Source organism: Mus pahari, chromosome 4 (genome assembly GCF_900095145.1).
Source record: "Mus pahari chromosome 4, PAHARI_EIJ_v1.1, whole genome shotgun sequence".
NCBI classification, from domain to species: domain Eukaryota; kingdom Metazoa; phylum Chordata; class Mammalia; order Rodentia; family Muridae; genus Mus; species Mus pahari.
This window is the reverse complement of record NC_034593.1, coordinates 99,215,378-99,227,992: the sequence shown is the minus strand read 5'-3', so window position 1 is coordinate 99,227,992 and position 12,615 is coordinate 99,215,378. Positions and strand designations below refer to the sequence as shown.

General features: G+C 37.4%; 1 protein-coding gene across 5 annotated transcripts in view; it reads right to left on the bottom strand.

Annotated features, from left to right (window-relative positions):
* Vav3 (vav guanine nucleotide exchange factor 3) overlaps positions 1-12,615 on the bottom strand; it is a 332,901-nt gene that overhangs the window by 27,397 nt on the left and 292,889 nt on the right. For all 5 annotated transcript variants that reach the window (XM_021195490.1, XM_029537277.1, XM_029537278.1 and 2 more), the window contains 2 exons: positions 8,658-8,723; positions 3,953-3,987 (listed from right to left, as the gene is read on the bottom strand). In XM_021195490.1, the coding sequence (XP_021051149.1) occupies positions 3,953-3,987; positions 8,658-8,723 (101 nt within the window). The remainder of the gene's footprint in view (positions 1-3,952; positions 3,988-8,657; positions 8,724-12,615) is intronic.

Here is a 12,615-nt window from a genome sequence, read left to right as displayed (position 1 = left end):
AAGCAGCATCTATCATATCACAGGAGCATTCTATCCCAAGTCCTGGGTCGAATATTTTACCAGTTTTTTCTTTATTTCTACATAGATATTTTAAATAACTGTGCTTATGCTACAATTCATTAACTTCTAACTCTGGGCATAAACAAGGAAAGCCAATTTTCTCCTGACATAAGCCTCTTCTGTCAGACTATTGTCTTTGTGTAGCATCTGTGGACACAAGGCATCATCCAGCTCATTTTGAGCAGTGCAGAAGTTTTAAAATATTTGGCTTATAAGAAGGTAAGCATGGGAGTTTGTGTGGGTTGTCTTTTATCTTCCACGATTCTTTCTAAGTTCTCTACATAAACTCTCTACCAATGCATTTTCAAAGATATATACTCTACTTGTAAAGTTCTCACTCTTAACCCAATGACATCTGTGTTCCCCACTCTCTCAAACACCCGATTCTTTCTGCCCTCTAACCCTGCTGTTCCACTCCGGGATTCTGCATTTTTCTTTTCTTTGTATTAATAATTAATCCTTAGTTTTTCTATAAATGGAGTATGATATGTAACATTTTAAAGGACAACACGTAGGTAAATATTTCATTTCCCCCACACTTAATTTGTCATTTGGTTAGCTAGAGGAGTCTAAGTGAGAAATGATTTTGCCTTTTAAAAATTAAATGGCATTACATTGTTATCTTTTAACTTCTAATTAATTTAATTCTAACTTCTGACTCATTGGATGTGACCAGACACATTTTTCCTTGGAAGCTTTCATATTCCATATTTTATCTATTAGAAAATTTTAATGATAATGTTCTTTTTCTGCTTTCAGCAGCCTCTCCAAAAAGGTAGACATGGAATTCAACTCTGGGAAATATATTACTTCTTTAGTAATTGATGCCCTTGGCATGTGAGTATCTGTGTGTGTTGTGTGTCTGTGTATGCTGTGTGTGTGTGTGTGTGTTTCCAGCTTTCTTACAAGTTGAAAACTAGCAAACATTCATGCCAATTATCTAATTTTAACAATACTTCTCCCATAATTTCTTTCTTTAATGTTTTTGGAATTTTTCTCAGCCTTACACATTCCCAAGCTTCTATACTACTTAATTTATAAAAGCTCTTCAATTCTCAGATCATTTCTATTACAAAAGATTTGTTATATACTTCAAAGTTTTCTTCAAGTGTCTGCTTTCCCTTTATTGCTTGTTCATGCATAAGGAAGCAGATTTTAGGAATGATGGAAGAGCCTGTGTATGCAGATCCAAAAGTGCCACTGGGCAGAAGTCTGTGAATTTGGCAAAATCTGATAATTGGGCTGGGAACCAGCCAAATGTTAGGGGTTTTACTGAGTTCATTCAGGTTGTGTGAGTGAGTGTGTGTGTGTGTGTGTGTGTGTGTGTACTCTCTAAACTATTTTTTGCATTCAAGGAAAGGGTGCAGTGTGAGAGAAACTATTCCCGTGTCAGATCTAAGCTATATGAAGGCAATAGGGTTTAACATCTTGGATTTAAAGACTTCTTTAGCATGAGTGGTTTTCAGAATGGCATCTCCGCAGCCTCTGCTAGGTTTAGCCTTTCCAAGTTGAAACCCAGTATGTTTTTGTTTCCCCATGTAATACACACAACAACACTGTCTCTTGGCAAAGAGTAAAAAGCCAGGTTATTTGACTATGGGGACAAGGCAACAGGGGCCTTGGCATCTAGCACATTCAGACTTTCAAAGGGCTCCCAGTCCTCGGCCTCAGATCTCATCCCAACATTTCATATATAAAACATAGTTAGTTGAAGGCAACCTTGTTGATTTTCTCTTTTATTTCATGGTCTCTAAAAGTAATAATCGCTTGGGATCAACCTACTTTAAAGAAGGAAATAATGAACAAATGAAATAAATGGATGATGTTGAGGCTCATATTCCTAAAATTCAAAGTTTTCATAAGTGTTTGATAATTTTGTTCCCATGTTCAACGTATTTCACATGAAACTATCTACTTCGTTTGAATGAACTGTCTAGAGTACTTAGGAAAGAAATTTAATCTAGAATTCGTACACAGTAATTTCTTTGTTCCTGTATTTAAGATCTTTCCAGTGTCTTGGCATCTTGATTTGTTTTAATCATTAGGAATAATGTTATTCTAACTGTATATACTTTCAACAGATTTTTACATACTTGGAAGAATTACTTATAAAAAGAAGAAATAAATACAAATCTGTCCACCCTCTTGTGTTGGGACAGTTCGCCGGTACCTGCCCATATTATTTAACAAAAATCCATGTGGTTGGTGACACTAGGATTTATCTTATCTCCAAAATTATAAACCTTTTAGCCATAAATTTAGTTTCATGAAAAAATAAGCTTTCATTTCTGTTATTAATTTGGTTTTAAGTTCCACAGTAACAAAAATTTCAAAATTGTCCTCAGAGATATTAAAATGTAGCAAAGACTCCCAATTTGATCTCAGTTTCTTTGGCAGGCTCAGCATCAAAGCCAGGAGGAGTACAGCAGAGAGTGTGGGTAATGACAAGGAAGGCAGAAGGTGACAGCTGGAAAGCAGCGAGAGGTCTGAGGAGAATTCCCTACACTGGAAAGTGAGCGTCCTGGCCTGATGTTCAAACTGGCCATAGACCAAGGTAAGGGGGGGAATACATATACAGATGTATATATTTGTAATATATATATATTACACACATGTAGACACCACATGGAGACGCGGATCTTCAGTCTGCAGCCCACTGGTTGCACTGATTTCAGTCTTTTTTTCTGTACATAATGACAGTAACACCTTCCATGCAGGAAGTTTTGGAAATTTTTGTTATATGTGAAAACACATTTATTCAGGACAAATGGAAATTGGAAATGGGTTTACAACCTCACGTTTAACGTGAAATAAAATACGTAAAGTGGTAAGTGCATATAAAATACTCAGCATATACTGCTTATTATGATCTGAAGAAATCCTAACTATTCTACTTCTTATGTATAGTTTTAAAGCTGAAAATATAATAATAACAACAACAACAACCATCACTGAGCACCGCCATCTTTGATTCTGCTACCCACTCTACCAGCATCTCGCTTCATCTCCACCTGCTGTATTTCTCCTTGTTGAAACATTCCCTTTAGGAAGGAGAGAGGGCCCATGAGGCTCATGACATAAACTAAAGGTCACACTTCTGAGAGAGGAGAACCTTCAAGTATTCTCAAGGGCCCCTTTCCAGCAGTCTAAGACAGAGTAAGCAGCTGCCTGGGAGGGAGACTTAAGAGCTGATCTACGAGGAAGAGATTCTTAGACCATTAAGCTGGGCCCAACGCTGCCACGTTTATAAGAGGTAATCTGGGTTGAGGTGGGATTTTCACTGATGTAGTTGCTTTTATGCCATCCCTGTTCCTTGTAACTCCTCCTTGAAATGCCAGGAAAAAAAAATCATTCCTTTGCTGATCTGGACAGTGGTCAGTCACTACTTTGGCCATTTATGGCCTCACTTTCTGTGAGGAGTAGATGTGTGGGTTCATCTTCCTTGGTAAAATATGTCACACAACAAAATCCAAATCAGACACGGTTATATCTTTTTCTACCACCCTACACTGGAAACTACAATCTTGTATACCATCCTTTTGAGTAATTCTTAGTTTTAGATACTATAATGATTTTTTTTCTTCTCTGCTTCTTGAGGTTTATCTTTCCAAAATGTGAGCTACATCATGATATATCCCATTCCTTCCTGTGTCTGTTACAGACATTTATGGTCCAGTGCACTCACATGCATACACCTATAAACACCATTAACCAATCACGATACAGAATAACTAGCAGTATACAAATTCATTACAGTGTTTTGTTACATGTGAAACCACCTTTAGCCAGGACAAATGGAAATGGAACGTGGTTTACAACCACACATTTAAGGTGTCCTCGAGCTAGGAGTACGGTATTTCAACTTAGCAGCAGAAACATTTTTAATACTTACCAGGGTTGGCAAGAATAATCTACTGGTTTAGGTACCTAGGACATAAAAAGGCAAAAATAGATTAAGTTTACTTAAGGGTAGCTTTTAGAAATCAATCATTAATTCAGTTCAGCTGAGTCAGCCCAATAAAACCCGTAAGTAGCACAGGTCCGGGACTACCCGCTGGCAAGTTTACACAGAATGAATCATAGTATATGTCAGATAAGTAGAAAATAATTCATTTTGCTTTATTTCATTCTTCCACGCATTTTTCTACTATACCTTCAAGGGAAGAGATAGCAGAAAAAATATGAACTAGAAACTTTCAACATTTACTACAAGACAGTCCAATCCAGCCTAGAAAGCTAAAATGAAAATGTTATTAGAGAAACCAAATAGCACTTCCCTTCCCTAAGACAAACAAACAAACAAAGAGATGTGAAATAAACAGTACAGGCCGAGGTAGATGCTCTTTTGTAACACAAATTCTAAACTTCAATTTTAAAATCTTCCAACCAGAAAACATTTTATCTGTTAAAAAAAATCATGAAAAATAGACACATTTTCCATTTTTTTATATATAGACTTGCACAAGTGAAAATATTACATTTTATGTGCAGGTAAAGAAAGCGTCTCCTAGCTGATGGCAGAAACTAGAAAATGAAGAAAGCAAAGAATGTATAGTAGTCGTCAAAAACTGCACAATAAAACACACACCACAGAAGAGGTGGCCATTTACAAGCTATTGAGGAAAAGGTAGAATATAGATCGTCTGCTTTGAGTTTGAAAACATCCTTCATGAATCAGCCAAATTTTGACAGATTCCATGAAGTCCCTGGGTCTTTTACATTAGATGAGAGGAGCAGAGGACGAGAGGAATGAGGAAGAACTTTTGCATATTTCACCTGCGGTCTCTCCTTTTTCTGGAAAGGGCCATATATCCGAGAAGTGAGGAGTGACATATAAGTTCACAACAGACAAACAACTGAGGCAATTCCATCCCAAAACTCCCCCAGAGGAGCCTTTGCTTCCTCAATGGGCACGTTCTGTATGTGAGATCCTTGACTACTGTTCCATTTCACTTTCTGTTGTTGTAATAAAGCACTGACAAACACACAAAAACCTAAGGGGAGCAAAGCATAACTATCTTGTACTTCCAGATCATAATCCATTATTTAGGAAAGTCAAGGGGGTGAGCTCAAGGTAGAAGCTTGAGGCCCAAAGCAAAGAGTGACAGTGTTTGCTGGCTTGCTCTCTGACCCAGGCTTAGCTAGCTCTTGTATGTAGCCCCAACACATCTTCTTAAAGGTGGTGCTGCCCACAGCCAATAATACAGCCACCCTCTCATCTCAAATCTCTATAAACCCAGGGGTCCCATCATTCAAACTGGACTTGTGTATTCTTATATTCCCACAAAGCATGTGTCTTGTCTTAAAGCAGGAAGTTAACTGGTTAAATTCTAACTTTAGATTGTTTTCTGCAATAAGCAGTTGACGGTTTTTCAGTTAATTTCTTTTAGTCCAAGCCGAGGGGATTTCCGGCTTCACTACTCAGTCGGGACTTTCGTGTTAATTAAGACACAGAACTTGAGGGGACTCCATCTTTTCTAACGTTTTCTCTCACGACTATGATGGTGCTTCAAACTTCCTACTCTGGTTCCTCGATGCAGAGAAGTGTATGGTTTCTATCTTAAGTTTAGCCATGCTGAATGCCTGTATTTGAGTTGTAGGCAACACAAAAGCACTCCCAGTTTCACGTGTCAACATTTTTGCTAGCTACTAGCCTCAGACAGCTCCTCAATACTGTTTAGTATTTATTGGTTACCTGGGAACCACTAAAATGGTAGCTAGTCGCAGACTATCAGTAGTAGAAATGTGTTACTTCCAATTACGGCTGGTTTTAGTATTGAATCCAATGATCAATGCTTTTTACAGGCATTTGTCTTTTCTCTCAAGTTGCAATTCATGTCATCTTTAATATCCCGAAGTTTCATTCTTGATTTTTAAAATTAGTCATATTGTAAAATCTGGAAAGTTCTTGTCTATGATTTATTTGAATATTGCTTTTCTACAATTATCTTTCATCTCTTCAGTTTGCTACATTTGAATCTCATCCTTTCATTCTCTGTTTCAGTTTTGCACTGCCTCACCTCTCTGGACTCATTTTAGAAACTTCTTCAGATTTCTCTTCCAGTTTTCTACTCAACCACGTTGGATAGGGCATCTAATATACCTGTTAAGATCTTTGCTTCGATTACTACATTTGAGTCTTTTATAGAAAAGCCCAGATAATCATATAGTATGATAATCTCCTATCCATTTTAGTTTTCAGTTATATTAAATATAGAACTGTATTTAGATATACTGTCCTGTATCCGCTACATGAATATGATTCTGTATTTTGTTTCTGCTATCCTTAGCCTGTGGAGGTCCGTTTTCTCATCTGTTGGATGATTCCAACATGTGGATTTATATCCCCTGGAGGTTTTATGTGTATTAACCCTTTGAGGGCTGTCTGTGAAGAGGCTAAAATCCAGACAGAATATGTACTTTTTACTTAGGGAACACTGATGTTGGGTCGTTTTAATTACATTTCTTGCTCAGGACAATTTGAGTAACAGAGACCACTTGACATCCAGCCCTACATACAGATGACTTTTACACTCAAGTTTAGAAATCGTTAAAGGAGATCACTGTCTCTCTCCGTTACTAACCTATACCAGAGCTAAGACCAACAGAAGTATCTCTTCAGTGGGGTAGAGTTTTCCTGGAACCTGCTCTAACAACTGCCAGATTCACATGTATCCAAGTTTGCATTGTGTTGTAGTCTCAGGCTTCATCTCCAATCACCCTGGTGCCATGAATTAATGACCTCATTTCTGTACAGCATTTTGTCCCCCAGCCTGGAGGTTCTGATCAGCATGCCTCAGAATATTTGAAGATAAAGTTATAACACATATAGAAAAATAAAATTTTGGGTCAGAATAGAATTCAAAGCACTATTCAGGGACCCCCTGATTCACAGCTTATTCTATTATCAAGGGATGCAGTTTTCAAAAGATACATCATAAATTCATCCCATAAGCATCTCACTTTAGTAGTTATTTAAGCTATAAGAGCATTCACATTTAGCTGGTTGTTTTATTCCCAAGTATGTATTACTGTACAACTCTTTAGAATCTTAAATTATCTGTCTATGATTTTCCTTTGTATCTGATAGGGTTTATGGTAGGATTCTATAAGCTGACTTCATTTGCTAATTACCTGCATGCATCAAGGGACTCATGTTTGCTTTTTTATTCTTTTGTTCATCCATTCAACAAATTTACATACATTTTATGCCAGACTATTTTTAAACAAAACTTCTAAAACCCATGCCAGATGTTGTAAACAGAAAATAGGGCTTGGTATATTAAGTGCTTATTAGGGTTCCCAAATGTCTGAATGTTAAAATCTCTTGTCACTTGCTGTTATGTAAACATTGCTGCTTATATTTGTACCTGCGAGAAACCAATCTATCTGTAGCAATAGACCAGCAAATCTTTTTTTTTTTTTTTTTGAAAAACTCTCTTTGCATTTCAAAATAATTAAGCTTGGATAAATGGTGAAAGAGTACATTCCCAAATTAAAGGTGACAGATATTATACTTGTAATTATCAAAAAGAATGTGCAGTTGAGAAATGTGGAAGCCATGGGAATGTAACAAGAATGATTATTTAAGAATGTTGAGGGCATTTCCCATCGTAATCATATTGGTAAAGAAATTTCATCACATTGTGTTCATTAACTTTAAAATTATGAGAAAAATTATGATGTTAACATAATGCCACACCACACAGAAATGAATCAGCACCACAAAGCATCATTTTCTGTGATATACACCAATATTGTTTGAGTAGTAGTCATTGTGGTAATTTGAATAAAAATGGTCCCCATAGGCCCATAGGGAGTGGGTATGAGGAGGTGTGGCCTTGTTGGAGGAAGTATGTCTCATTCTGTTCCTGCTGCCTGCAGATACAGATGTAGAACTCTCAGCTCCTTCTCCATCACCATGTCTGACTACATGCTGACATGCTTCCTGCCATGATGATAATGGATAAAACCTCCGGAACTATAAGCCAGCTCCAATTAAATGTTTTCTTTTCTAAGAGTTGCCATGGTCATGGTGTCTCTTCACAGTAGTAAAACTCTAAGACAGTCATTCATTCCTCTTTCATCCATTTTCAGGAAATTTCATGATGACATTAAATAAACAGAAAAGACATTCTAAAGGATGGGAAATGTATTCAGAGACCTGGATGAAGAATTTGTGAGCTTTTTGTTCTCTACTATGCTTTCAAAGATCCCAGTTGAAGTGTAATGACTTCCTGTAACCTGAGTGACCAGGAGCAGGTTAGATCATTGACTCTCAATGAGGAAAGAAAATCTTGCTCAGTGCATCTACTCTGTGGATTTGGGTTACTTTTCCTAGAGACTTTTAAACAATTGTGTACATTTTAAGTTATATTTCTATCCTGCATCCTGCTTTCTTGTCATTTGACATGTTTTCAGTACAAATTAAAATATATCCTGTGAGATTATCCCCATGTAAGTCCTGCCCTCCTATGAAAATATTAGTGAAAACAATGAACATCTAGGCAGTCAATATCCTGTGCACCCTCTTGCACAATTGATCATAGTAACAAAGGGAACATAAAATGAGACAGAAGTGAAATATGAGAACTTACACATGGAGATGGCTTGACAGCATCACTTGGAAAAAATCCAACCTCTCCTGAAGCTAAGTTTCTTCCCTATGTAAGAAAAAGAAAAACACTGTTGAAGACAAAATAATAAAGCCATGCAGTTCTTTATACCATGTTGTTCATCTTAGGATCCACATGCGGTTGTTTATACCATGTTGTTCAACTTAGGATCCTCAGGGTTGTTTGCCTATTGCATTCAGTACTCAGTATTAATTCACGGGCCCAGACCAAGTAAAGGCAGAGACATTTTTTTCTTAACTGTTGAACTTTCCATTTGGTTTTAAGTTATGGTTATAAAAGAACCTGTCTACTTGTCAACATACCATTTGATTATATCTCTTAATTCTTCTGTGCCTGAGAGGCCCAACAAGCAGCTAGTTACACCCAACCAATGGTCTGAAGTAGAGGACCCCTGAGGTTGAGTTAGGGAAAGGCTGAGAGAAGTTGAGGAGGAAGGTGAGCCTGTAGGAAGACCATCAGTCTCAACAAACCTAGACCTTCAAGATCTCTCAGACACTGAGCCACCAACCAGGCAGCATGCACTAGCTGGTCTGAAGTTCCTGACACATATACAGCAGAGGACTGTCTGATCTGGCCTCAGTGAGAGAAGATACACCTAACCCTTAAAGAAACTTGAGGTCTCAGGGAATGGGGAGGCCTGGCAGTATGTGGGGAGGTGTATGTGGGGGTATGGGACATCCTTTTGGATACGGCGGAGAAGGAATGGGACAAAGAACTGTCAGAGGGTAGAACAGGAGGGGGATAATGACTGGACTGTAAAAAAAAAAAGATTAAATAGATTAAATATAATAATAAAAACAGAATTTCTCTTAATGAAATACCATAGCAGTATTGTTATATTTGTCTAAGGATCACACATGTTCCTTAAGGCAGAGAAGTGAGAGCTACTGTGACCTATCTTAACAGATGAATAAGGTTAGAGTTCCCTTCTACTCCTATAAGGCATTAGTCTTAGTTCTGGGAGATAATGTATGCTATATTCAACGATTTCTATTTGAAATAGCCACCCTGCAACATTTGGAGGATTCAAAAGAAAGCAGAGTGTAGGCAGGATGTCTTTGGCTCCTTGGTAGATGTGTGTGGGATGCACATTGGTAATTCATTAATACTAATGGGTGGAGCAGCTGTCAATCCCTTACACATGGATGCTACTGCAGGCTGTCACTAAGAAATAAGCCACCCTCCAAGGCAATGATTCAGTGCACTTAATGTGATGATCTACCTATGAGGATTTTACTAACCTTGAGGAAAGACATACATCTGAATTTTCTTCTTTTATTCTTACATGAGAATTTTATTCTGGGTCAAATTATCAGCTTGGCATCTTTTTTATGTCTGTTACAAATGCCAGACAGAAGAATAATCTTGTACTTATGGTCCTGTCTGATATTTGTTCTGTGAGTCCTTTAACATGTTCAAGGTCAACTTGAAAACATCGCTGTTTTGCACTGTGCATCACCTGATATATAGTACGCTATCTCTGTATGTATCTATTCTGCAGGGAATCTTGCATCGTATGGTGGGACGTTTGTAAAGTTAACATTACCAGCTGAGTCTTTTTATGAAATATTTTCTTTGGAAAGGAAAGGACCTGAGAAAATAGGTCAAGAATTGCATATGCTGAGAATAGAGGCAACTTTAAGACTCATTAAATGAATTGAAGCAGACACAAAGAAAATATTAAATTATAATTTATACAATAACAATTCCCTATTTTCTGAAAAGCAGGTTGCTTCTGTAGAAAACATATTAAATTAAAATTATTGACAACTTTCTCTGATATTCCTACTATATCACAAATACAAATGCATAGTCAGGCTCTTATTTATTCCTAACTGACCTTAGGTTTTAAATATTCCTCATTTTTCTTTAAAAGAGTGTACAGATGATCATAACGAATTTAAGCTATTTTAGATTTGCCAGTAGAAATAAATCTGTAATCTACCTGTAGAGAGAAAAACATTAATGCTTGCCAGGATGCCATAGCTAAAACTGCATTTCTAAACCCACAGACAAGAAAGGCTTAACATGACGGAAGATGTCCTCTAAAAATCTTAATCATAAATTGCTTGGCTTCTAACTTTGTGGGAAAAAAAGGGGGAACAAATTGCTTGAAGAAAAATACCACATCTCTTTCCCGTGGGCCATTTATCCCCCTAATACTATCTAGACTGGAGCTTTAATGCACTCCTGGAAGCGTTCAGAATGATTTGAAACAGATTTGGAAAGCCCAATGTAAAAAGGCTAGATTAATGATTATTCATGAACGGTGGGAAACTCTCCCCAATACAGTGCCCCAAACACTCAGAGCATATGGATGACAGTGCTGTGAGGTTACTGAGCAGTTTATCTCACATGGCTAGTAACCAGAGCAGCTACCCTGCCCAATCCTGTCTCCACTGTCAGAAATAACTGGCTTGAGCTCTGGGAGGGGAGAACATACAGAAAGACCATAGATTATTGGAATATATGTAAAGAAACAGGGCTAGGTTTATTGAATGGACAGGTAGGTAGAAATTAGATAGTAAGTAGATTAGATAGATAAATCAAATAATTGAGAGCACTATTTTTATAATCACTGTGATGAACTTTGTAAAGACAAGTAATGAAACGAGTGCCCCAATAATGAGAGGGGAAGTGAGCAGGAAAGACCAGTTGGAAACTGGCATCCACTAACAGGTGATCTGTGGTTACAGCTATGGCCATATTATAACTGCCACATTCTGTGCAACATATGTCTAAGCTAGTTCTTAAAATACATAGAAAGGTGGTGTCACAGGAGGGTCACCAGAAGAGCTTGCTTTGTTTCCTAGTCTACTATAAAAAGCTGCACAGCGATAGGCAAGTCACAGTGGTAAGCAATAATGACAAGATTTCCCATAAGTACCTCATCAGGGTGTTTTAAAGATTGAAGAATTAATATGTATGGAAGCCATTTGAAGACGCTATGTATTCATTTTCTCTTTTATCTTAAATATTGTTTTTAATTATTCTCAAATTATTCTTTTAGATTTTCACTGTTTAAGAAAGCAGAAATGTATAATCCCATTATCCCACTGGTATCCAGGCAAATATACTAATTCACAAATAGCATGGACTGTCATTGTCATGTTCATTCGAATGGCCAGTCTATGTTCTGGAGAGGTCCATGCTTTACACAGCAGTTTTACTGTAAGCAAACATATTCTTTCATCAGTCGCTGCCTCCTAAACAGCTATGTTCCTGCCAATGCACACTGGCAGTTGTCAGACACCGTTGTGCAGAGTTAAGTACTTACTGATCACTATGAAGACCCCAAAAGTCTACATGTACACACACAAAAGAACACAAAAGCTGCCCATGTTGGCTAGTGTATGAATTTTTAAAAGCTCCCGAAATGAAATAAAGACTTGAAATTCCTATTCCTGATGTTGGTCACTTCTACATAAGGAGCAATTTTAACTTAGACTTCTGCCAAACTTCATCCTTGGGCGCCATCTTTGAAATCATAGTTACTTTCAATTGGTATAGGTTGATCATTAGATCCATCATCAAAATATATGGCGAAGAACACAATTATAGCTGATAGTTTTTCTAGTGTATACAAAATTGTTTTTACTCCATCTTTGGAATTTTGGCTGATGAGAGTGGAAAAAAAAACAGTTAAAATCAAAAGTTGTAAAATGTATACTGAGAAAAGAAAAAAAACTACTATAAAACCAGAAGTTGCATTGACATTCTTCTTAGATGGGAAAGGAGGGTAATGGTGGTATATTCTCCCTGCTACATTCGGGAAACGTATACAGAGAGGTCTCTGTATTTCTCCAACAAGAAAGGGAGCTCCTGGGCTGGAGAGATGGCTCAGTGGTTAAGAGCACTGATTGCTCTTCCAGAGGTCCTGAGTTCAATTCCCAGCAACCACATGGTGGCTCACAACCAT